Below are 26,710 nucleotides of genomic sequence, written 5' to 3'. Positions count from 1 at the left end.
TTTTCAGTCCAGTCCTTGTACCTGAGCATTTCCACATTAATGGTTTTAACACTGATAAGAAAGTTCACTGTTGTGTCACATGTGACATTAAACCCAGCAAAGAGTCAGTTTGAAATCATGTCTTTGGGCACCCTGTTAATATCAGATTTTCATGAAAACATTATTTGTTCATTTTTCTTTATTTCAATCTGTGAAAAAAAAAATGGACAAGCAGAGGACAAAAGAAGTGGCAGGCCTAAAGGCTATTTACAGCAAATGAACAGTATCTGAAAGTCGTGTCAATGAACAAATCCAACAAAGACCTGAAACGGGACCAAAACATCAGACTTGATCAGAAATGTGTCATCTGAAGCGTGGCTGTCAAAAAGCCATTCTTAAAGAAAGAAAACTGGGAGAATAGGCTGAGGTATGCCAAAATACACAAGAACTGGACTGAAAATTAGTGGTAACAGTTCTTATGGAGTCACGAATCCAAATTTGTCATGTTTTACTGAAATTGTCATCAATACATACAGAGGAGGTCAGGAGAGAGGTACAAGCGGGGTCCACAGCCATCTGTAAAACACCATGGAAGCTCTGTCATGGTTGGAGCAGCATTTCAGCCTGTGGTGTTGGAGCTTTTCAAAACCGACGAAATTATGATGAGCAAAGTACTACTGTTTTGATCCAACATGCAACATCATCTGTAAACCATCTCATTGGCAACAACTTTTCAAAAGGACAATGATCCCAAACACACTGCCAGTATAATAAAAGCTTACATAAACAGAAAAAACACAGTGGAACACGAATTGGCTTCCCCAGACCTGTATCTTTATATTATTGAAGCAGTGTGGGAATCATGTTGACAGATATCCGAATAAAAAGCAGCCAACATATAAGGAAGAGGTTTGAATGTCCTTCAAGAAGCCTGGAGAACCATTCCTGAAGACTACTTAGCCTTGAGAGTTCAGGCTGTGTTGAAGAATAAAGGTGGTCATACCAAATATTGACTTGTTAGAATTGCCTTATACTCTATATTTCTATTTATGTTTGCATATGTTTCAATAAATAACACTTATGTCTGTGTAGATCTTCAGTTATTCTAGGCCGTGATAGCCTTAAGGTAAGACTAGCAAACTAGCACCTAACAAAGTATAAAGCAATGAGGTATAACTCCAGACTTTAACAGTACTGTGTACTTGATTTTCATGGATAACAGCAAAGCTACAGTGTGAATTTATCAAAATACTCTGCGCACAACTTTGGTCTTTTAATAATTTATTCAAGACTTTGGACTGTTTAAACATAATCAGAACACATCAGTCTTTAATAGCAGAAACACAAACGACAATGTAGACAAACTCATACTCACTCAACAGCAGAATACATGAAAAACATCAACAAAACAAGTAAATATATACACAGGTTTGCCTCTCTACAGTCCATGGTAGAGAGCATTAGTGTGAAGATCTGCTCACTAGATGGGGACCAAAATCTTTTGAGTGCTGATTATGTCACCGAGCTTGTGTTTGATCTTCACAAAGAGACGCTTGAACTCCAAACCATCACCCTGGAAACAAACACACACACACACACACACACACACACACCCATCTTGATTAGATGAAAGTGCACTCATACACTGAGGACATTGTACTCTTAGACCTGTTCATTAGGTGACTCAGACCAGTGGGTTTCTCTGTATCAATTCTGCTACAGTTTGTCTTTCAGTAAACCCGTTTTAAACAAACATGAGTGAAACCAACTGACCTATAAGGATGACTGCATGCATACATCTATATAGATAGAGTTAAGTTTTACAGATATTTTACATGAATATAGGCTACAATATAGGCTAAGTGAATGGGTTAAATGCAGAGAGCAATTTCCCCACGGGGCTCAATAAAGTACAATCTAAGCCCTATATGCCTACATCTGTTTACCTACGGGTATCATTAAAAACAATATTGTTTTACAGACACATATGGATGAATATTAGGGGTAATATACACTAACAAGTTCCACTCCACTCACCCAAGGACACTGTACAAGTTTAAGAGCATGGGAAGTTATACAGAGTAGGCTATCTTAAACAGGCGGGTTTTGAGGGTTGACTTAAAAAAAGGGAATAGTGATGTTTTCGAGGTCAGAGGGTAGGCAATTCCAAAGTCGAGGGGCAGAGTGACTAAAAGCCCTGCTCCTTATTGTGATAAGACGAAAGGATGGAACAGAAAGAAAAAGAGGAGGATCTGAGGCACTGGGATGTGATGGAGATCTGTACCAAACCAGAACGGCATGGTGGGGAGAGAGAATGAATAGCCTTAAATGTATAAAGGAGTATTTTAAAATTAATGCGAAGTTTAACCGGGAGTCAGTGAAGCTGCTTCAGGATAGGGGTGATGTGGTGGGTAGAGGGAGTCCTAGTAATAATACGGGGAGCAGAGTTCTGGACACGTTGAAGCTTATTGATGGATTTTTGTGTAAGGCCAAATAAGAGTGATTTGCCCTGCTTATCCATGTAGAGGTTTTCAAGTGAGTTTATTGGTTCAGCCAGTTTGAAAAATCCTTATTTACAGACAGCTGAAACCAACTTTCCACCAGTCTGGGGAAAAGACTGAAAATGATCTTCATGTCTTCCATTGTCCAAGTTCAAAAGCACAAGTCACAATGTTTGTTGTAAAGTCATATGAAATAGAAAGCTTTCAAAAGGACTCCATGCAGTCCTGCAAAACATAAACTACATCCTTACTGCAAGTGCCAAAGCCCAAGAGCTACATCTCAGACTCTACAGGACTCAGTTTGCATGCTAAATGTTAAACAATCATTTCAAAAAGTTCTAGTTGAAAAAGACTGAACAAGTAAAAAAAAGAAAGAAAAAAGAACAGGCAGGTTTTCAAAGTCGCATCTAAACACACCACAAGACTTCTGGAAGAATTCTTTGGACAGATGAGACGAAGGTAAATATGTTTAACTATAATACACAGGACCATGTGTCAAGCACAGTGGTGGCAGTGTTAAGATTCAGGCTTGTTCTGCAGCCACAGGACCCGGGCACCTTGCGGTCACTGAGGTTTCTGTGTATACCAAAGTATTCTAGAGGCAGATCTGAGGCCATCTGGCCAACAGCTTAAGCTTAGCCAAAACTGGGTCATGCAACAGGACAATGATCCCAAGCACAGCAGTGCATTTACCACAGAGGTTTTGCAATGCTCCACTCAAAGTCCAGACCTCAACGTGACTGAATAGCTGTAGTGGGACCTTAAGAGAACTGTGCATAAACAAACCTCAATAAAGTGAAGCAGTACTGTAAAGAAGAGTGGGCCAAAATTCCTCCACAATGATGTGAGACACTGATGTAGCTACTGAATCTGAACTTCATTTTTCACACGACTGCATGGACTGCAAGCTTGAGTGGTTAAGATGTCAGAACGTGCAGAAGGCAGGGGATAAATCGTGTTAGAAATAATATACAATTCATCTTTTAAATGATAAAACCTACCTTAGACAGTCTGAAGTCCAGCAGCACTCTCTGATTCATATCCAACAAATGAATTTTAAAGATGAGCTTATTATTGCGTTTGTCAAGCGTGCTCACGGTCACCTAAAATGTGTGTTATAAAAAATAAAAGTATGTTATGATGAGACGCAGAAGAAAAGGCTGTGTTATCAGGAAATGTAAAACTCTTGTATATTTGAGTATAGATATACCTGTTTGGTGCTAGTGAGTTTGAAGCCAAGTGCCAGGCCTTCACAGATGTCTTTCAGGGCAGTTAAGGAGGCATCAGCACTGACAGTAGTGAAGAAACGCGTCATTCTCCGCACTAACCTCTGCCACGGCGACTGTGCACAGAAAGAAGAAATGAGGACATGTTAAAAAGCTCACAGCAATAATGCATCAGAGTTTTGTTGATATTCAGATGCCTTTAAATCAAAAGAAACTTTGGTGAAAGGTTAAAAAAAAAAAAGAATAATCTGCATCTTTGTGTGTGAGAATAAATACACATATAAACATTTACGTAGTGAAACCAATCCAGCACTGAGTATGTGAATTACCTGACTGGCTCCTGGTGTAGCTAGTAACTGACTACCCAGTAACATGTGCTCAGGTTTGGTCGGCTGGGAGAAGCTGACTTGACCGTCATTTTGACTAATTAACAACATGGCTTCCCAGCCACCGGCTGCAAAGTCAGGCTGAGAGCTTGAAAACTGCATCCTGTCATCACTACAGAAAGAGAAAGACATTCTTAAGATTATCAGACACAAAAAGAAATTGAGCTAAAATTAGAAAAGCGCAAAGTTCTGACCTGTTGGCCCGAGATATGAGTGACCCATCAGATCGAAGACTGTTGTTCCCTCCTGAGTGCAGAGAACTTGTTGGCTGCTTCACTCCTACAGAGACAGAAAGACCATTATGAGTACAGTGAACACTGAAGCTAAACTAAACCTGTTGCTGGGACTTGCCTTCAGTAAACCAGCGGTCTTTCTGGATGTCTGTGATGGAAATGCGTGCATCTGGACTGGCCAGCAGCAATTTGGATAACAAACCTGAATTTAAAAAAAGTTACACATGAACCAAAGAACAACATGTAAAACATGCAGTAACTAAACTTACAATAGCGTGCGACTCACTAAGAGGCAGTGGTTGTATTTTTTTCCAAGGAGGTAGATATGTTTTCTTCTGAAGCCAGTCTGCGTACTCCTGACAGCTCTCAGTTGGCTGGTCCCACGGCAACTCTAACAAGGAAACAACAAAAAGGTTTCCTCACATTAACTGCATGGACTTCAATGATGCACAACCTCAGAGAAGTAGCGTTTGCATTTTTTCTAATGATGTAAGACATGCTGTCTGATCTTTCAGAACTGTATACAATAAATAAACTGAATTTTTAAACAGACCTCAATCTCTTTTTTTTACCATTACAGTGATGTGACTGTATTTCAAGATAACTAAATCACCTTGAGTCTATAATTTGGTTAAGTTTACAACCAATTCTTAAGCGTATAAACACAGATATCTATATCTGTATGTGATATAAATATATCTATAAAACTGTAACTTGCCAGCGTCCATCGACCTGACTGATTTCCGCAGCGATGGGGCAAAAAATAAGCAGCGGATAACAGACATGTAGTGACAAAGTTTAAGAAAACATACACAGCTTTCACCTTAGAAATACTTTACTTTTTAATTTAGTCATTTTCCCCTTCACGTCCCTCCTGCTGGGTGTCACTGCTAAAGTAATGTGCCCTCTCACAGAGCAAAACTCAAGCATCTCAGTCTCTTCCACTGGTTGTAAAAGGCAACTTGAATTTTTGCCTCAATGTTTGTCATGTTCAACAACAAAAACAAAAGACAAAACATGTTTTCAATACACTGTGTGTCAACTCCGTACCAGCACTCTGGACTAAAAGTTTCACCCTCCTGGGGTAAACAACTTTTCTAGCGCACAACTCCTTGTCAGAGAGACAGAGAGTGTGTGTGTGTGTGTGTGTGTGTGTGTGTGTGTGTGTGTGTGTGTGTGTGTGTGTGTGTGGAAGCATCTAGTTGATCACTGGATTGTAGCCAACCTCAGTAGCAGTGCTGATTTGCAATGTGGAGGTTGGGGCAGTTAAACATAGAAGTTAATCTTTAAACAAGTTTGACATTCATGGTGAAATCAGAGACGGGTCAGAGCTTTGATGGAACTTAAAAAAAAAAAGAAGAAAAAAAAAAGTCAAAAACTGCTGAACAGAGGCCAAACTTAAATCCAGTAAGCGTTTAGATTTTTATGGACAGAGTGAAAGAACTTAAATGGCACCGTGTACAACAGTGAGAACCATGTGGACCTGTACATTCTCTCAACATCACCAGAAGGGCACAGTCAGGAAATCTGTCAAACGAAACGGATTAAGGGCTTTAATGTTTTGTTGTTGTTTTTTTTAATATATACACTAACTGTTTATACTTCTATTATAAAAATTCTAACCGCTATAACCAAAGAATTTCATATATAAGAGATAAATAAAGTATTTCTTCTTTTATTTCTATTACCATGTGATCTCCTAGCTTGTTTGTACTTCACTGTTGACTTAAAATAAGATGATATTCAGGTAAACAGGTCAGGCTGTAAAGATTGAAAACTGAATCTGCTCGACTGTAAAGTTCAGACAATGTCAGACTGAAGATGGAGACGAAAACTGAGGATGGTCCTGTCTGACATCAGGCAGAAATATGACAGCAAGTTACAAGACAGTAAAAATGATGAAAAATCAGCTATTTAATTTAGTAAAATTAGTAATTCAATCAAATGCAAATTCACACAAGCACAACAACCACTTGCAGCTTTGACACTGGCCCTGCTGACCTAACAGCTTTGTGATATCATCAACTTCTCATTGCCATTGCTGTCATATGGTATTGGACTACAGATGTGTGTATGATCTTCAAATTTTGGATCTTACCACCAGCCAGCATGGCAGTGAGGACTATGCCACAAGCCCAGATATCTGCAGGCTGAGCTCTGTACTCAGTTTGGCTCAGAAGCTCCGGAGCCACGTAGGGAAGAGTCCCACACAATCGATTCAGACGGCGCTCTCGGCCTTTAAAGCGAAACATGGTCGCCAGGCCAAAATCTGTCAGCTTCAGGTTATCTGAAGGTAAAAAAATAAAATAAAAAATCAACCCCAGAGGGCGGTGGTTATAAGAAATAAAAGAGAATCCTAAAAAGAGAATCCCTCAATAAAGATTGCATTTCCTCACCTTTGTCATCCAGCAAAATGTTCTCTGGCTTTATGTCTCTATGTGTGATGCCAAAATCATGGAGGTACTCCTAGAAAAGGTCAAATAAAAATAAAAAAAACTTAAAAAAGAGAACAACAGCAGGAAAATATGCAGGAAGTCACATAAACACAAAGATGTTCTTCACTCACCACAGCTGCTATTAGCTGCTGGAAAAATCTATGAGCATCCTTTTCAGCCATCCCTACATCGGGCTCTAAAGAGAGCGTAAAAGAAGAAAGAGTAAGCCTGAAATCAAATACTTGCAAAGAATGATTACTGAAAACTCCAGACGCATTTCAGCTAAGTTGAATTCATGTATTCATGCTAATCATATCCGAGTCAGGAAAGCTACAGTTGGAAGAATAAATCAGCAAACAAAAGGTTTTTCTTGTATGACAGTTTACGGCTCACCGATTCGATCAAACAGCTCTCCCCCGGTGCAGTACTCCAGGAAGAGGTACACAGTTGGTCCTTCCTTCCGATGGCCAAAGAAGCGTACAATGTTGGTGTGTTTGAGCATCTATGAGTTAAGTGCACACACAAAGATCCTCAAAACAGTGCTCTCAGCTATCATTCTACCTAGCTAAGAGCTTAACGTTTTTAATTAATTCTACAAATCTAAAACAATTAAAAATAAAATAAAAACAACTTCAGTCTGTGTTAAATTGCTTACAATCAGTTTGTACCTGTAAACCAGAGGAACAAACTGGTCAGTCTCAGCCAGTTTATCTTTATGAATCTAACCAACATTAATAACAAATGCCATTTCTTTATATTTTACTTTAGTATGAAGTACGACTTCATACATGTTTGCTTTCAGTTTGCCTCTTCGGTGTCTGTTCAGCTGGTTTTTGGATCTTCTGTCATCATGTCACATAATTTTAGGTGAGCCAAAACAAGCAGACACATCTGTACATCTGTATTCTTATCTGCATGTTTGCTTTCAGCTTGCCTGGAATAGCATTAGCTTTAACAAACTTTTCCCAACAAATGACACCCTCGAGCTGAGGGCTACCAACGTCCCCAGATCAGCTGAGGCTAGAGTTGGTTTTCACAACAGTAACAGTTTTTATCTAATTCTCACAGTCAGTAACTGATGCAAGGAAAAGGGAAATGAGAGCATACAAAGCTGTGATTCAGTTAATTAACAATTTCTTTCATGCAGCTGTTTACTGTATTAATATATGGATTTAAGAACAGCTGGACTTGTTTTACAACACACCACTGGTGAGCCGCTGCTTTCATTCATACTAACTGTGCAGGTGAAAGTGATGGATGTACCTTGTGGATGCAGACCTCCTTCTTGACATTTTCAGCACACTCTTTTGCCTGCGAGGTATCGATGACCTTCACTGCTACCGCCTCTTCAGTCTGTCTGTTCACCAGGAGCCTCACTCTGAGACCAAGAACACAAGAGGACAAACCGGTTAGATCATAAAGAGAAAAGAGAACACAGAGGTGAAGAGAAGTGAGAGGAAGTCTGAATGGAAACAGGATGTACAAAGAGCTAAAGTCTTCCTAAAGTGTTTCTAGATATAATTTTCAAGTAATTTAAACTTTGTTAAACTTTTCAATAAAATCAGAAGGTCAGGTGTCAAAGTCCGTCTGTTTTAGTTGTTTATATTTTATTTATTTTTTTCCCCTTCTATATGTTACTACATCACTGTTGTGCATTTTATTTATTTTTGTTGCATTTTAGATTCTTAAGTACTTTGTGCAGCATGCAATGTTGAAAATGTGCTATATAAGTTAACTTGACTTTGACCTCTAGAAAACAAGAAAAGCATGATTGATATTAGTGATGTCATTCGCAGCTGCAGGTCTTTCTGATTCAGTTGATTAAATACCTGCAATCATCATACATCAGAAAAACAAAAACAAACAAACAGAAATATTTAAGATCATTTTAAACCCACTCAAAGAGTCAATCTAAAGTTAAAAGGTTCTTTTTGTGCAGTAGTTTTCTTCTATAACAAACTTTGAGCATTTGTATCTCTGGACACCTCATTTAATGGTGGCATAATGCCATAATTTAAGAATGATAGAAGCAGTCATTGCTACCCTGACTGTTTGATTTGTTTTCTAACAATTCCATTGCAAAAAACATGGAATTGTTATTGTAAAAATGGTTAAACTTTCAAGTCTCATAACACTACATTAAACATGTTTTCGCATATGTAAGGTCTCATTTTTACCTACATTTTGATACCTGGTTCATCTACCTTTTTTTCAAAGCTAACTGTGACTGCGATGGAGTCAGGTGTCTCCTGTGAGTGATGTTTTTGGATTATCAGATGAACATTTCTAGTGCATATACATGCCTGTCATGATCCCATGAAACAAGAAAAAAAAAATCCTTGTCCGATGGCTAGAAGAGGACAGCTATTAAAGGCGATAAGCTAATGATAAACAATGATAAGGAATCTTTCATACTCTCCGTAGGCTCCTTCTCCCAGAGTCTGAACAACGTCCCAGTCCTGCACAAAAGGCACCGCCATGCTAGAGACAGAAACACACGCATTCATCACTTTCGCTTTCTAATATTTACTTATGTATTCGTTATTTTCACAACATGGGTCCTATTTCTTCTAACAAGTGTCTGTTAAGCCTTTACCGGTTTGCAAAACTGTTAACTTTGACAGCACTTTGACAGAGTTCTGTCAAATGTCATGATGCTCAAAAGAAAACCGCTAAGAAAACTAAAATACGAAAATATGAAAGAATAACCTACCTGCTCAGCCTTTTCACACAGCAGCGACTGCCACATGTAGCTATCCTTAAAGCTCAGACGTACGTCTTCAACCTGCTGCACTGACTTCTAAAGATTTTTCACAAATTTGGCGCGTTGTTGTCTCATTGGCGATAACTTCCGCATTTCCGCCTTGTCTTCTTCTACGCCTCTCTTCTTTTTCTTCTTCTTTGAGTTTAGCCGGTCAGACACATATTGCTGCCACCTACTGTTCACCTACTGTTATCCAAGTCTTATTCGAATTAAACATGCCAGATTTACAATTCATTATTCAACATTATTTAAAGCCTGAATAATTGCCACAAAATTTTTAAATGGAGAGTTTATTGAACCAGCTGAAAGATTTGTTTATAAAGTTATTTAGATATTTCCCCCCTTATAGTAGTTGTAATTTGCGTCATATTTGCTACATCTGGCCTTTAAAAAATGCTTTAAAAAGCATTGCAAAATTTATTTATACTTTAAAACGGGTAACAAATCACACTGATGATGTAGAAGTCTCAAAAATTCACAAAAAACTGCATGTATTAAATACGATACACTAGGCATGAAAGGGTTAAACATCCATCCATTCTCTTCCGTTTATCCTTATTAGGGTCTCACGGGGTTGGAGCCTATAAAGTTAAACATGTGGCATGTTTTTTTATTTTCTATGTAAATAAGATTTGGGTTTATGAGATATGCCAGTCATTGCATTCTGTCTTCAGCGCTTTGGACAGCTTCCCAATTCTTTTTGAATTGGGCTTGTAAAGAGCTGAAAAACATTTTAAATCTTTCTTTGAAATTACTGATGCAGGTGTTTCACAGTAATAATTGGCACTTTGCTGTTTTAAGAAGTATAATAAAAGATAGAAAACAAACAATAACATGAGAAGAAAACAAAAACCCACCCATCCACCCATCCTCATTTAGAGTCGCCCTAACTCAGGTCAGCACCAACACAGAAAGAATGACACCAAACTCTACCACTACCCTGACATTAAAAATGATGTCCTAATATCTATTCCCTTCTACAATATATTTACCAATATTTATACACACACTTAATGTAATTACATGTTAATAATCTAATGTGACTCATTGTGCAGTGTAAAAAACTATGTAAGAAATACAGATTATGACATTTACAATAACATGCTAGCTGCATGTGGAATCCACAAGATCCAATTTTAGTAACAAAAAGTGCTACAATACACATGGGTCAAAAATAAGGGAAATGCAATGCAGCTGTGAGTTTCATGCAAATGAATGTTCAAAAAGCCTTTCTTGCCATGTGAGAAAACATTTTCTAGTTAATGGATGTTACAAAGCTTTTATTTAAACCACTTTCAGGTGTCTGGAAGTGTGAAGCTTCAGCTGGAAGCTCCTGCAGATACTGTCATTTCAGAAGGCCCTTACAGAACTAAGGCTTTTCAAATTGAGGGCACTAAAGGGAAAATAATAGTGGAGTTTTGTTACTGGAGGAACTGATGTGTCCAGTATTCACACTGTAAAACTGCCCAGTTAGTCTGTGTGGCATGTAAATTAAAAAGAAGACCAAAAAAATCACATTTTCAAAACATAATCTCTTAAATGTTTTTCAGAAAACAAACTCAAAGCCAGAGAGAGCTTGAGGCACGACGGAGTGTTTAATCAATACTTGAATCAATGTGTCAACAAGCAAGCCTGGTGCTTTTGGGAAATGATGAAGTGAATGTTTGTACTTTGTCTTGATTTCACAATGACTTTGTTTTTCGTGTAACATGTGACAGCATGTGTACACATAACGGGAAATCCTGGATCCAAAAAAACTTAGTTAAGGTCAGGACACACAACACAAACCATGCAACCCACATTTGTAGTTGATGCATTTAACTATTTCATATATAAACAATTGAATAAATGAAAACAGTTAATCAAAAAATCAAAAATCTGAGTCAAGAGCACTTTTGTTACTGTAGTGCTTCACCTTTTGTTTTAAGTGAAAGATAATTGCTTAATACAGCGGTTCAGCTGCTCAGCTGCTTTCTGTTTGTCACTTCTTACTGCACCAACCAGGTGTTATAACACAACATCACATAGTTTGGCATCTTTTTCATAACATGAGCAAAGTCTTCCCAGAAAAAAGATATCAAGAAAAAAGACAGCAAAATATTCCTAGTAAAGTGTCAAGTGTGTCTTTAATGGAGGACCAGCTGGAGATCCAGAGATTGGGGGCATTCGGGATCAGTTCTTGGCCTCGTGCCTTGTGTACTCTGAATTTGTCAGTTTTCCACGTAGTCTTTCACAAAGTGATGAAGTGATCTTCATTCTTATTGCTGAAAGATACAGAGACTCTTTGTATAGCAAATCTTATTACTAATGAACCTAATCAGTTTGGTAAATGTTTTGCTACTGGTTGTATTTATTTATGTATTTAATTGAGATGCTCAGCACGTAATAAAAGTAAAGCAAAGTTTACAAATAATAACTACTGTAAATAGCGTCCCAGCTCACATTGTAAGTAATATATTAGATAAGAGATCTTTGCGTAATTCTAAATAAGTTATCAGTTGAGAAGGATTTATGTAAATGTAGAAATTGTTTGAGTGTTTTCTGTGATAAACATGTATTGATCCTCTTTTACGGGTCATAAAGTTAATAAGTACCAGGATGGTCTTTGTCCACTCCCAGTTTAAACATCACTCTCTATTCCGAAATAAATCGGCCACTTCTGCAATATACTCTCATTTTTAAACTGTCCCCCAGTTTAAGCTTCAAGATGGGATTTTCTATCCACTTGAGTCGGCTTGCAGCGCTTTTATGTGCACTTTGGATGGGTAAGATACTTTTATTTTAGATAAAAAATTATATACAGTTTTGAGTTTCCAATAATGTTTTTGTTGTTTATTTAGGTTTATGCATTGTATAAGGTTTAGTATTCATAACACAGATATAAAAACTGATCAATTTTCAAATATATTTATTTATTAACTAATATATAACTGAATATTACACAAACGTCCTTCTATCCATCAGGTTTTAGAGACTTCTATGCTTATTTTTCTTAAGGTACAATAGTTTTATGTTCTTAAAACTATGTTATGTTCTTAATTTGAGGTAGTTATATTGCCAAGAATTAAATAAATAAAATCATTATCAAGTAGCAACATCATCAAATGTGATTATAGTGAATTTTAAAGATTTTTTTTTCGGAAAATGTAAGTCTGTTCTAAATGTTGTTCATCATCTATTTATGGAAATAAAGAAATAATGTTGTGTTAAATATAAAATATCAGACTTTTGCATTTTTACACATTAAAACATAACAATTTAAATTCTTGTAATACAAACAATACTTCGCAAAGGTAAGTAAAACAATGTATAAACCGTTCGTGATGATAAGATTTTAATAAAATAATAAAATGATGATTTTAATAAAAGAATGTTTATTCATTGCATACTGTGCACTTTAAAAAAAGGCAAGTTTTCAATTTTACACTACTTTAGTAATTGTGTAGTGGTACGTATGTAAGTGTATGATATACTTAAATTGTAGCCTCTGAGAACTGTGGACTTTTTTTTTCAGGAGCTGGTGTTCGATGTGCTTGCCCTGAGAGTAATTTGCAAATGCAAGGAGGGAATTACACACTGAGTAACAACCTGGAGAGAGGCAGCATGTTGGTATACCACTGTCCTGAGGGCTACTATCCATACCCAGCAATAACCCGCTTATGTCAGGCTAATAACTCCTGGAGACCAAAACCCAAAAGATCTCCAGCTCAGAGATGCAGGCGTGAGTGGCAAAGATGTTTCTCCCTTGCCTCACACTGCCTGATAACAACATATTAACTGAGGGTCCTTTTGTTTTGTTTCACAGTGATTGAATGCCCAGACCCCAATGTGCTAGAGTACGGAAGTGTCTCCCCCCCTCAGGACAAGTACTATGTGGACAACGAGACCACGTATGAGTGCTACTCTGGATACACAATGCAAGGCTCAGTCACACGCGCGTGCTTAAAGAATGGGAAGTGGAGCGGCTCCACTCCAATCTGCAGGCGTGACTGTGAGTCCCAAACAGCAATGATTAAAACTTGATCATTGCTGTTCCAGCTTTCTAGATTTCATTCTCGTATTTAAAAAAATACAATTTATTATGTATATTTAGACAGACTGAAATTGACATTTTATACCTTTAGATTTGACAGCTGTTAAAACACACAGTATGATGAATGTAAGGTTTTTGTTGTAGCCCCACAACGGTCTTTTCTTGAGTAGGTGCTTGCATTCAGGCCTTCCATTGTGTTTTTGACATTGGGTTTTTTTCTTACCAAAGCTGGGGATCATTGTCCTAATCCTGGTATCCCACCTGGTGCCTCAAGAGTGGGGAATATTTTTGGAATTGATGACACGGTGAGATACACCTGCAATGGAAACCTGTTTTTGGTGGGCTCCAGTGAACGAGTGTGTCAGCAGACCAGCGAGTGGACTGGCATTGAGCCAGCATGCTACTGTAAGAATGACACAAACACATACTGTTTACACTCTGTGCCATCATCTTAGCCACTCTTTGCTCTTTTAAATGTTCTGGTTGTATGATATATACTGTTTTCCTTTGGAGGCCTTAATGGTGGGAAGCCAGTGTGGGATCACGTCCTGCTGTGACTTAGTCACTGGTTAAGCAAATAGGATCTGCAGATGTGTACTGACCATCTAAATATCACGTGTGCAGTGACAATATGATCCCTCACCAGCTTCTTATCTATAAATGTTTCCTGAAACTCCTGAGAGTCACCTTGTTATAAAGTCTTTCTTTAGTATAATTGTTATATATCACATACGTATTTCTTGCAGATAAACACACCTTCGACACACCACTGGAGGTTTCAAAGGCATTTGGCAATTCAATTAAAGAGAGCCTGACCACTTTAGAGTCCACAGGTAAGTTATTGATCAACAACTACATACTCTCACTGGACACTATATTAGCTACATCTTGCTAGTACCATTCTGGAGCCCAGGTACAGGATATCTTGAAAAACGTTCAGCAGAGAATTTGGTCTATATTCACATGACAGCAAAATGCATATCTGTTGGCTTCAGATGTGAATCATCCCCACATCCCAAATATCCTTTGTTGGGTTGATAGCTGGTGACTGGAGACCATTTGAGTTAATTTACTGAAGTCTTTGAGAAACCAGTTTGAGATGATTTGGGCTTTGAGACATGGTGGGTTTCCTGCTGGGAGCAGCCATCAGAAGATGGGTACGCTGTGATTGCCAATATTCTAAAAATGTTTTCTAAAAGGGAACGGGGATACAATTTGAGGGGGGAATTAAATTTAAAACATCCTCGTATCCGTACAACATTAAAAAGTTTTTGCATCTCTGTGTGTGGAGTGAAGCTGTGGAACAGACTAAGTAAAGATATGAAGCAATGTCCAAGCATGGCGCAGTTTAAAAAGCGGTTTAAGGATATGGTTTTTACAGGGTACAGGGAAAAGGTAGAGATTTGATAGGGTGTTCTTGTCTAATATTTTCATGTGTGTGCGCATGCACGGGTTTGTTGGTATGGGTATATATGTATGTGTATATATATATATATATATATATATATATATATATATATATATATATATATATATTAAATATATATAAAATTGTAGGTTGTGTATCCTTCAGGTGTTAATGGGGTTATTGAAAATGTGTATATGTGCGTATGTGTGTATATACGTAGGTATGGATAGATAGAAACATATATGTGTATATATTAAAAAAAAAAAAAAAATTACACATAACATATAATGTAATTACAAGGAGGTATTTCTGTAGTCTATTGATACTAGATAGTGGAAAAGGGGTGGGATTAAATAAGCTTATGCTTCTTCCTGCTCCTTTTTGAACATGGACGTTATTTGGAGTTGTGGTTGCTCGTTTTCCTTTTGTTTGCTTTGTTCATTTGTCTCTTTTAATTCTATTTTTTTTTTTTTATACTTTTTCAACATGTTCAAAATAAAGATTCAATCAATCAATCAATCAATTGCAAAGCAGCAGACATGGTAAACAACAATACTTAGGCAGTGGCATTAAAATGTGTTCTGTTTGGCCCATAATTTGTCAAGAAAACCATCCCACATCATTGCACAACCACCAGCAGGGTGAATTGCTCATGCTTTCATGGAGTTGTTTACACATCATGAATGTCTTTGCACTATAATCCGAATGTTGCAGCAGAAATCAAGACTCATCGAACCGGGCAAATTTTTTCAAATCTTCTGTTGTCCATTTTTTGTGAGCCTGTATGAATTGTAGTCTCGCACTCCTGCTCTTAGCTGACAGCAGTGACAGCCAGAGTGGTCTTCTGTTGATGTGTCAGGCATTCAGAGATGCTCTCCTGCATACTTTTTTTGTAACCAGAGGTTTACATCAAGAGTAGCAAAGCTGAATTTGATGCTGAGATTCATTGCCTGAATCCGGCCTTTATATCAACTTTATATTGGAAATATAAATGTTTGTGAAACATCTGCTTACATCTCATTGAACTCAGTTTTGTAAATCCACGAAGAGCAGTAAACATCAGAGGAACAGCAGCAAGTCAGCTGATCGCAGCTTGTACACCAAGAAAATCTACAACTCACAATAAAAATTATACTGAGGTTATTGTTCCCCATGCTGAGTCAGTACAACGGATCTTAGGGTACCACATCCACTGAATCCCACTTTCACCCCTGGCTGTACAAATTTTCCAGTTTAGGTGTGAAGGCAAAGTCACTCTCTAACACACATGTAACAAAAAATAGAGCTTTTTTAAAAAAAATTCTACTTTTTCTCTGCTCATATTTTACATATCTGATTCAAGCTTTAGTTTTTCACTTTTACTTGCGTAAAGAAGTTGATTCAGTACTTCAACTTTTACCAGAGTACTTTTAACACAAATATTTGTACTTCAACTTAAGTATAAATATGCATACTTATGCCACCTCTGGTTGTGACAAGTGGCTATCTGAGTTACTGTTGGCTTCCTATCAGCTCAAAGAAGTCTGTCCATTCATAGGCGGCTGTGGCTACAATGTCAGGGCAGCTGTGGCTACAATGTCAGGGCAGCTGTGGCTACAATGTCAGGGCAGCTGTGGCTACAATGTAGCTTGCCATCACCAGTGTGTGTGTGAATGGGTGGATGACTGGATGTGTAAAGCGCTTTGGGGTCCTCAGGGACTAGTAAAGCGCTATACAAATACAGGCCATTTACAGGCCATTTTTATTCTATGACCTCTGACCCCTGGATATTAGGGGTGCAACGATACACAAAATTCACGATTCGGTTCAGTTCGATACTTTGGTGTCACGGTTCGATATTTTTTCGATACATAAAAAATGTTCATGCCTTTTTAATTTGTCATTTATTAAAATTATAAATATATATTTTAACTCAAAAGTACAGTTTTTAAATTTAACCCTAACCCTTGTGCGTGTTTTTTATTCTTACAGCGAATGCGCACCTGCGGACCACTTATGTGCAGCCCTGGTTATTTAGCTCGTCATATTGCAGCCACAGAAATTCTTTTGTCCATGAAACCATAAAGCTGCACTTTCTTTTTGCCTTATAGTCTGATTTGTCATAACTTCTCCGTTTTGTGGTAAGCTTTTCTTTGGCTGTCACTTCTTCACCCTGACCTGTCTTATTTGGCTCAGCAGAACTAAAATATATATCTGTCTGTGAAGGTTCTCAGTCATCCAGGTCATCGTAGTCAAATATAAATCCTGCTGCTTTTACACACGCACTCACATAAGCTCAGCGATTCTCTGCGCGATCAACCTCTCACATGTTTAAGCTGCGGGAGATTTCACTTGTCATGTTTCATGTTTGCATAGTAAGCTAACAATTAATAAGACGATGTCAGAGGAATTGGTGCGCAAATTATCATCACTCACAGATCAGTGCTGTCGCTCTCTATACACAGTTCGCGCGATTGCAAAGTGAAAGCAAAAGAACAAGCGCAAATTCAAACGAGATTTCAATATGTCACATATTGACAGTGGCTCACCGATGCCAATGACATAATTACCCAGCTACATTTCCGAAAGAATGCAAAAGCATTGACATATATTTTTCTTCCTACAATAGCCCGACGGGCAGGGCAGAGATAGATTTTGGTACCCCGACTGAAAAAATCGCTAGCACCGGGACGTTGGGCTAGCGATATTGCGAGCCCTGTATCTGATTGAAGAATCACTCATCTTTGGAAAAGAGAGTTTATTACAGAGAAATGTCTCTTTCCAAAATAAAAGCTATACTATCCGCTTCTTCTGGGCTATATTCTCAGCAGCATATTAAACAGCTGTCTAAATGACTCGGCTAAAGTTAGTAGCATGCTTGCTTGTTTTTTTTTCTGCTTCCACTTGTCTTTGCACTAGGATGATGTCGGTGTAAATGTGCAGTCATATTCGTTGTGTTCCCACTAGTGCTTTCAGGTTACTCTCGTTGAAATGACCTTAACGCCACAACACGGCAAATCTCCGTTAACGAGCTACCGCGATCCCCCCCCCCCCTGCATGGGGCTAGACGGCCAACACGTTAACGAGCTAACTGCGCTAACACACTAGTTCCCACCCATGTAATTGAGCATTGCACGGCACATCCAACATACTGTTTTACTTTAGTCCATGACTCACTTACCTTCAGGGTCATACCTCACATGAAAACCAAAATAATTCCAAACGCCAGATCTGAATGAGGGTGGGGGAGGTCCATGTTACAAGGGGAGCTTAACTTCTGTCTCGCTAGCTTGCCCTGCGCTCTTCCTTCTGACGATGCTGTCTATGTTGAGCGCTCAGTGAATCTGCGTTCGACTACTCCGCCTAGGCTGCACTGTCGACCCTAGGCGGAGTAGTCGAACGCAGATTCACTGAGCGCTCAACACAGACAGCATCGTCAGAAGGAAAGTTGATAAAATAAATTACAAATTTTGTATTGTTCATACATATGCGTACCGAACCGAAAGCACTGTATCAAACGGTTCAATATCGATACGAATATCGTTGCACCCCTACTGGATATGTAGTTTTTTCTATGCAAATCCTAGAAATGGTTGTGCGAGAAAATCCCAGTTGGTCAGCAGTTTCTGATCTACTCAGTCACCTTTCTTCAGTCTGATGCTCGGTTTGAACTTCAGTGGGTCGTCTTGACCACATCTGCATTAGATTCGATTTTTGCTTTAATGAGCAGTTGAACAAGTGTATCTAATAAAGTGATGGGTGCGTTTTGCTGTTTAGGCATATTTAAATAACAATAAAATTACTTGTGGCAATGACTGGGGGTGTTATGAGAGAATTAATCATAGCATAATAATGCATGCTTCTTTGTTGTTAATTCAGCCCAACAAAATGTGCTAATATATGCAAACATATAGTGTAACAGAGTTGCTATCTGTATAATAATTTAACAATGACAGTGTTTATTCAGACTTTTGTTTGTGAGGTGTAAGCTGACAGTATCTTTTGTCATTCAGAAGAAACACAGGAGGGCAGAAAAATCAGGATTTCAAAAAATGGCACACTTAACATCTACATTGGTGTGGATATTTCTGACAGCATCAGCGAAGATTATGTCAATAAATCCAGAGACGCTGTGGTGAAACTCATCACAACGGTGAGAAACAAACAGCTTTTCTTTCAAAAATTGAGAAAAAAAGTCAAAAGTAGAGTTTTCCAAAATGATATGAAAGCACATTTTACTGGAAGCTTTTTGTTTTTTATGCTGCTACAAAACCTCCTTTTGTGCTATAGCGTGCTGATTTTGCGAACAGTCAGCAACATTGGGCTTGGACTGGAGTTATATTAGGATTGCTTTGCAAATTGCAGGCTCAGTTTGGAGGTCTAACGCTGTGCATAGGGTGAAGCTACAGGCTGCTGTTGAAGGATGCTGGCAACATATTCGCTGAGTCTTTAGAACATTCGATCAGATATTTGATAAAATGACAGGCTGCAGTTTAATTATTCACGTGTCACTGGTTTATTTCTGCCTTTAAATGTGGCACATGGACCCACAGGCGTACGTGAGTGTGAAGCTTTTTACTCTGACACACTTTAAGGAGCGCATCTTCCATGATGTACACATAACGTACACACTAAATCTCATCCAATCTGGCTGCCACCACAACGTCCCATTAGAAGTAAATTTCATTATGTATTACAATTCATAACCGTGACTGATGCTTCTTGGCATGAGTCCTTTGGCTGGTTGTCAATGTTCAGCACAGGATACGCTAGCTGCTGATTTATGGACCAATTACTAAACAAAATAACAAACATAAGCAATCTGAAATGTAAGGAGGTGTTGCATTAAGTTTACACGTGTTCACAATGGCGTGACAGAAGTTCATATGAGATCAACTCTTTATGTAACTGATTTCCTTTATGTATCAACAGATTGCCTCCTTTGCCGTGACCCCAAACTACGAAATCATCTTTTTCTCCTCTGAACTCTATGAAATTGTCAACATTATTGACTTTATGGACGGCACTGCCAAACTATCAGATGTCAAAACTAAATTAGAAGAATTTGATATCGGTGGTGAGTAAAGCACGTATTGCTATTGTACTCTGTTAGTTTGTTTCTAACAATAAGTTAAGGAATGTGCGTTTTGTGCTTCTTCCTGCTCAAAGACAGAAACACGGGAACAAATCTGAACCTTGTCTTTGAGGAATTCTTGGAGAAAATGGCTCTTATAAAGGTTCGAGCTGGAGAGAATTTTAAGGAGCATCGTCACGTCATCATCGTTTTTACAGATGGTATTTCCAGCCTCTTGATTAACTCTGCCGTCAACAATAAGAAATGCTCGTTAACTTCTTGTTATCACAATGTGGTTGTTTTTTTTTTTTTTTGGCTCTAATAATATCTAAAAATATTGTTTTTAAAAAAAAAAAAAGGTTTTGTCATTGTTTTTCACAACAGGGGCTTATAACTTGGGCGGTTCACCAGCACCCACTGTAGCGAAAATAAAAAACTCAGCGTATTTGAACCTGGCAGATGGATCCAGAGACGACTATCTTGGTGAGTTTTCCATCCAATTTGTGCATGTTTCTATTTTTATACAGTGTAATCATTCCAACTTGATCCTTCTTTACAATAACATTTTATTGATACACAACAGTTTCTTGTTCGATGCTCGCTTTAATGCATAGCGTGCTCAATAGCATTCTGTATATATTGTATATAAATAAACATGTTATGCTTCATTCTGCTACAGACATTTATATCTTTGCCATTGGAGATGACATCTTTGATGATGACCTAATGCCCCTCACAGCAGGAACTGGAGGAACCCATTATTTCAGAGTTAAGGACTTAGAAAAACTACAAGACACTTTTGATGAAATGATCAGTAAGTTGTGTTTGAAGTGAAGCATGAACGTCCATCTGTTTGTAGTTCAGCTGTGTGTGTATTTGTGTGTTTGCATTCACTCCAGCATTCATCATCCAGCACTAATAAACACAAGGGAGACAAATGATCATAACTGGAGGCCTGCTTGGTTCTCTCGTTTCCTAAAGTACCTGAGATCAGAGCGATTACTCTTTATCTAGCCTGACACCAGTGATGTAGCCGTGATAGAAATATGATCATGTATCCCTCTGGACCTGTATAATGCAGTTTAATGTAATGTAAAGGGTTTGAGATACTGAAATCCAAACTGAATGCAGCCTAATGTTCATTGTTCAACTTCAGTCTTCACTGCTGCTGCTACCAACTACTACTAACAACAGCAGTACTGATGATAATAATTTATAAAAACCAATTTAGAATTGAACAAAATTGCAAAGTGCTTCACAGAACAGATGAAAACGAAATTTTAAAAACTTCAATAAGAAAATAATGATAAGTCATGAAAAAAACATCTTACTGTGAAACTGCACACTCATTGAGCTGCAGTGTTAATGTGGACTGTATTTTACAAAATATAGATGATGTTGTATTCAAGAAGACTTTAAAATGAGGACCTGCGAGCATAAACTCATTAGGAATGGGCTCACTGTGCTTACATATGCAAGCACAGTTATTATAGTTAACAAATGCTCTCCACAACATAAAAACTAAAATGAAAGCAAACCCACTACGTAAACAGAAATTGAACTTTAATTATTTCAGATTTAAGGACTTAGAAATTAAACTGAATTACAAACAAACACATTAGAAAATACAAAGCCTGGGGAATTTTTCCTCACAGAAGCTACGTGCAGTTTTACATGCAGTCATATGTGAGTCCATGAACATAAGCAACCTACGACCAGATGATTAATGTAACTATCGCGATGTCAACCACTGGCTTTTTGCATCTTGCAGCTAAGATGTTGATTTTGGGGACTGGAGGGGCAGGTCTGAATGGGAACTCGCACACGCATTGTTTTTTTTTTGTTGTTTGTTCTTTTTAAACATACTTAATATTTCAATAATAAATTACAGAGATCAAGACAAAAAGCCTTTTCCCCTGTAAACTTCTACAGCACCACAATTACCCCAATCTGGTGGCCCTCTGATAGAATTTAGGCTTAAAGCACTTCTGAATTGGCACTTTGAAATTAATTTTTCCAATCTGGAGGCTACATCCATGTTGTATACTTATGCAACCTGTCTGTGCAGCAGGCCACAGTCCCTGTCTGCCTCACGTCCTTTATCATTTTACCTGTAACAAAAAGATCAGCTGTTTCCTGCCTCAGTGATTACCGCGATTACTCGCCCCATCTCCCTGACTATTTTAAATGGTAAGCTAAGTGCCCCTTCTCTTCCGTGCTGAAAGCTGCAAAAGAAATTTAATTGATAAACACATAACAAAAAAATGTATTCCTTGTCTTCTGCTATCTACATGAACAACACTGGATTTTCTATTTTTAAATATCATTCATTTATTGTTTTCATGCAGATGAAGATGAAGTCAAGGGTCTCTGTGGACTTCACAAAGAGTATACGGATAACCGCAATGAGCTGAAGAGGAAAATGTATCCATGGATGGTGTTTATTTCTACTCAGGTGAAAAGTTTCGCTGTTTCATTTAAACCAGTAGAGTAATGCGACTGAATATATAAATCTCTATCCTTACATGTTTGCTAGTGAACCATCCAAAAACTTATAGGCATAACTTTGTGCTGAACATTGGGGAGGGGGGGGGGGGGGGGGTCTGTCTCATTGAATAAATAAATCTGAGTAAATTCCCATAGCCCCCCTGGAAATTACGCCCCTGCAAAAACTCATAGATTTAATGAATTTTTATTTTTAGGTGAACAGACATCAGATTCATCTACCATATTGCTATGTTCTCCCTACCAGATGTTTTACATAGTAGATTAATTATGTAAATTAAGCGTGTCTTGCTTCAGTGCATGCAGCAGTCTAAGTATATGATTGTTTTTTATTTCAAATTTTAGGCTGACGGTCACTCGAAGAAATGTATGGGCTCTCTGGTGACGCCTGAGTTCGTCCTGACTGCTGCTCACTGCGTGTTTGGTTTTTTGCCTGAAAAAGTCACTGTTGAAATTGATGATGGAGATAACAAAAGTAATGAAAACTTTATCTAAAGATAGCATGATACCCTGTTTTATAAATTTGCTATAGATAAATATGTCTAATGTTTTTGATTGATGATATTAACAATAATACAACTGATTTTTTTTTTCAGTTAAAAAAGCAAAAACTTTATTTTATCATCCACTCTACAATGTTACTGCCAAAAAGAATAAAGGCATTAACGAGTTTTATGACTATGATGTGGCTCTGATCCAACTGGAGAAATATGTTGTCATATCCACTAACGTGAGGTAAGAAATTAGGCTATGCAAATTATTCTGTTTGTACTGTACTGATTTACTGATTATTGATAAAACACTTTTTATTGTTTGGAATGTTTGAAATAATAAATTTTTTCAGGCCCATTTGCATACCTTGCACCCGGGAGACCAATGCTGCTCTACATTTGGTGGACCAGAGCTGCGAGTCACAAGGTGTGATAACTTTGTATGTATGCTGTATAGCTTCATCATAGAGCCAAGTCTGTAAAAACAACAAAAGATATAGAATTTTATGTAGAGCTGGGTGATGTTGCCTAAACAGACTGTGAGTTATTGAGCTCAGAGCCACACTGTCCTTATATATTTGTACAATTAGTTTTGTCATTGTCTTTCTGAAATAAGCAAAACCCTAAGAGGAAAAGTGGATAACTGGACTGCAAGTGGTTGCAGACCTGGTCCAGTTTTAGAAGCAACCATTGCAAAGGTAGCAAGATCGCACGTTTATCACACACAGTTGTGCCGCAGTGTCCAACCACTGTTTTTCTTGTGTTCCCCACAAGGAAAAAAATGTGTATCTCGTGACCAGCGTTTAGAGGAGTTTGCTGGTTCTTGCTCCTTGTATTTGCTTTGGCTGCTCGCAGGATGCAGCAGACAAAGTGATCCAGTGTTTAGGGACTCACTTTGCAAATTTTCACTGACACGCGGATGTTTGCTACACATTTCCATTATTCTTTTTCTTCGTGCTTCTGCTTGTTTTGTTTTTTTCCCTAACTACTACTTATGTGTCTGGTGTGCATTGGCTCCCTGTTTGATGGTTCTTTGTTGCTTTTTAGCTTTTCCCTCTGTTTCATCAGAAAGCTTTGTCTTTTGTTGGGTATACACTGTGAATAGGTATGCTTTGTTGAAAAAAAAAAAGGAAAAAACTGATGGAACGGGTTGCAGAGTGGCTCACCTGTATTCTTCTGTCTCTCTGTTATCTACAGAGAGACTTCTGTTAAAAAATCACCTCGAAAGACTGAATTTCCTGACAAGGACAAGCAATGTAGTGGACCTGAAAGATGTCCATGCTAAGCTTGGTGATAATGTAAGTTTTACACTTGTGAGCTGTGTTGTGCATGTGTCTTTGGGTATGTAAGCACAGGTTCCTTATTCTTCTCCTAAAACCTCTTTGATGTAGAGATATGAATGCATCAAACATGCCGTAGGTGTAGAGGGCATAACGGCTGATACACTGAGAGATGCTGTGACGGATAACTTCATATGCACTGGTGGTCGGGAACCTTTCAGAGATCATATTGCATGTACCGGTAAGTTCCTAATTTTATATCAAATTTTATACTCCAATACAGTGACAGTGGTGCAGATGAGTGACTCGGACTTTGTTTTCTGTTTTTTTGTATCTCTGTGTGTTTCTATTCATTGGTACAGGTGACTCTGGAGGTGCTGTGTATAAAAACTTTCAACAACGCACAATACAGGTAGGCTGCAATATACACGGTGCAACCACTGCACTCAAACGGTTCTGCTGCACAGCCATTACAAACAGAAAAAACACACATTTTAAATTTGCCTGACATTCCGTGCAAAAGTCCTACTCAGAACAGACAGACATCCAAACAGCAATTTTAGCAAGAAGAGCAGGTAGTGAGCAAAGATTTCCTTGGTTTGGTGGCGTGAGTGGTAGCACATTGGTGAGTTGACAATTTGCAGGACTCAACCCCGTGATTGTCAAGGAGAAAGCAGAAACAGTAAAGCGATAAGTCGTGTACGACCGCTCCATAAGGCTATCTTACATGTGAGGGCAAATCAGTGAAATCTAAATCAGCTACTTTGTTTTGTATATCACAACCAAGTATAACCTTAGGGAATAAATTCACTAAGAAAATAAGTTCATGTCATTTTACCTTGTACATTCTTTTTTAAATAACCAATATTTTAATTAACCAATTGTTTTTTTGTTTTGTTTTTTTGACAGGTCGCATTGGTCAGCTGGGGAAGCCAGAAAGTGTGCACAGCCGGTGGTGTTAAAGAATCAACGTCAAACTCCAGAGACTTTCACATTAATCTCTTCAGAGTTATCCCTTTCCTCAAGGGTGTACTTGGAAGACAAGATATGGACTATGCACCACTTGTGTTTTTGGAAAATTAAACTCTTTGACATGCTGCAAATTCGTTTTGGGATTTCTCTTATACAATGTGTGCTCTGTTTAAAACGCTGCCTTGGTTTATTTTTCTAATTGAAGAACATATGATTGAACCCACTGAATCATTCATTTATTCTTTTTGTCACACTGTAAATTCACAGTGAAAACAGACTTTCACAAAGTCTGTTTTCACTTTTTTACTCAGAATTTTCTGAAATAAAACCAATAATTGAGGTTTGAGCTGTGCTTTGCTATGTTTTGAACAGAAGCTTGTTCAAGATCAGTTTGATCAGGGTAAAAGATATGACCGTATGCAGGAAAGAAATGAACATTTTATTCGACGCACATAGTTCACAACCTGCCAAAACAAACTAACAAACAGACTTTAGCTTCTGTAAACGTTACAGACCCAGGTCACAGTTCATGAACAGGTGCCTGTGTACAAAAGGGTCGATAAGAGAATCTTCACTAATACAGCAGATGGGCATTGCAGTATGGATACCAGGGGAGGGGCTGGGATTAATGATGAATGGGAGCTGCTGTGTAATGTGACTGTGTATAGATAGTTTTTATATAGGCGCTTCCTGCTGTGGAAGGTAACTCCATTGAAAAGTGCAGAAATGCATTTGTTATGGTTTTAATTTCTAGTTTCAAACACTTAAGTGGCTGCATTGTTAGTGATTGGGTTGATCTTTATATACACAGACACATTAACCTCATGCAGTCCCACTGATGCAAATATTATGGATTCAATCGGCAAAACTAAAAAGTGCCTTGTAATCTATTTCTCACACACACACACACACACACACACACACACACACACACACACACACACACACACACACACACACTCAGAATACAGACAAAATTAGGACACAACATTTCTGCAGTATCAAATATGATGTCAGTGGCGTGTCACACACACACCTGCAAGCAGACATACCTGAGCCTTTTTTGAAATAATTAAAAACAACATAATGACAACAGCATAGATGTCAAAATTTTCTATCATTTTCCAAACAGATGCCATGATCGCATGATCTTTGACACATCCCATGTAAACAGCTTGAAATCCTAAGGTTTTTATTCAGACTGAAAACTATGTATATACAGCATATCTGCAAAAAGCCTTTTTGCACCTCCAAAGCTCAACATTTCCCCAAAACTGACATAATGTGTGACACAGATCGCAGGGCCTCTGTACAAATTAGCATGATAATAAAATTATTCCTGACAAGCCTTTAAATCCCACCTGAACTGTAACGCTCTGTCTACAAAGCCACAATAATAAGAAGGATAGCGTATACACAGTGATGCTGCTTGGTAATAAAATAA

General features: G+C 38.1%; 2 protein-coding genes across 2 annotated transcripts; one reads left to right on the top strand and one right to left on the bottom strand.

Moving 5' to 3' along the window:
• Positions 1–1,244: 1,244 nt before the first annotated feature.
• Positions 1,245–9,653, bottom strand: chek1 (checkpoint kinase 1). Its single transcript, XM_004564071.4, has 14 exons — positions 9,474–9,653; positions 9,176–9,241; positions 8,024–8,138; positions 7,154–7,262; positions 6,892–6,956; positions 6,722–6,791; positions 6,424–6,612; positions 4,612–4,716; positions 4,444–4,527; positions 4,287–4,371; positions 4,036–4,204; positions 3,691–3,822; positions 3,482–3,583; positions 1,245–1,552 (listed from the first exon to the last, which is right to left on the bottom strand). The coding sequence occupies exons 2-14, from the start codon at positions 9,238–9,240 to the stop codon at positions 1,460–1,462; spliced, it is 1,383 nt and encodes a 460-aa protein (XP_004564128.1). The 5' UTR covers position 9,241; positions 9,474–9,653; the 3' UTR covers positions 1,245–1,459.
• Positions 9,654–12,130: 2,477 nt separating this feature from the next.
• On the top strand, positions 12,131–25,397 carry LOC101486732 (complement factor B). Its single transcript, XM_004564070.6, has 18 exons — positions 12,131–12,289; positions 13,039–13,245; positions 13,330–13,515; positions 13,786–13,962; positions 14,304–14,390; positions 18,958–19,097; positions 19,877–20,021; positions 20,114–20,239; positions 20,403–20,501; positions 20,698–20,832; positions 22,367–22,473; positions 22,869–22,998; positions 23,120–23,258; positions 23,368–23,441; positions 24,212–24,312; positions 24,406–24,535; positions 24,657–24,706; positions 25,204–25,397. Exons 1-18 carry the CDS (start codon positions 12,232–12,234, stop codon positions 25,375–25,377), a joined length of 2,265 nt encoding a protein of 754 aa, XP_004564127.2. The 5' UTR covers positions 12,131–12,231; the 3' UTR covers positions 25,378–25,397.
• Positions 25,398–26,710: the final 1,313 nt, after the last annotated feature.

Source organism: Maylandia zebra, linkage group LG10 (genome assembly GCF_041146795.1).
Source record: "Maylandia zebra isolate NMK-2024a linkage group LG10, Mzebra_GT3a, whole genome shotgun sequence".
Lineage (NCBI taxonomy): Eukaryota > Metazoa > Chordata > Actinopteri > Cichliformes > Cichlidae > Maylandia > Maylandia zebra.
The sequence above is the reverse complement of the archived record's forward strand: the minus strand, read 5'-3'. Positions and strand labels throughout refer to the sequence as shown.

Coding starts and splice junctions, on each gene's coding strand:
- LOC101486732 (XM_004564070.6), top strand. CDS start 12,232: ATGGGATTTTCTATCCACTTGAGTCGGCTTGCAGCGCTTTTATGTGCA. Junction 14,391..18,957: donor GACCACTTTAGAGTCCACAG/GTAAGTTATTGA, acceptor TTTGTCATTCAG/AAGAAACACAGGAGGGCAGA. Junction 20,502..20,697: donor ATCCAGAGACGACTATCTTG/GTGAGTTTTCCA, acceptor ATTCTGCTACAG/ACATTTATATCTTTGCCATT.
- chek1 (XM_004564071.4), bottom strand. CDS start 9,240: ATGGCGGTGCCTTTTGTGCAGGACTGGGACGTTGTTCAGACTCTGGGA. Junction 4,372..4,443: donor AGACCGCTGGTTTACTGAAG/GCAAGTCCCAGC, acceptor CTGTCTCTGTAG/GAGTGAAGCAGCCAACAAGT. Junction 1,553..3,481: donor TGGACTTCAGACTGTCTAAG/GTAGGTTTTATC, acceptor GTTTGTTTCCAG/GGTGATGGTTTGGAGTTCAA.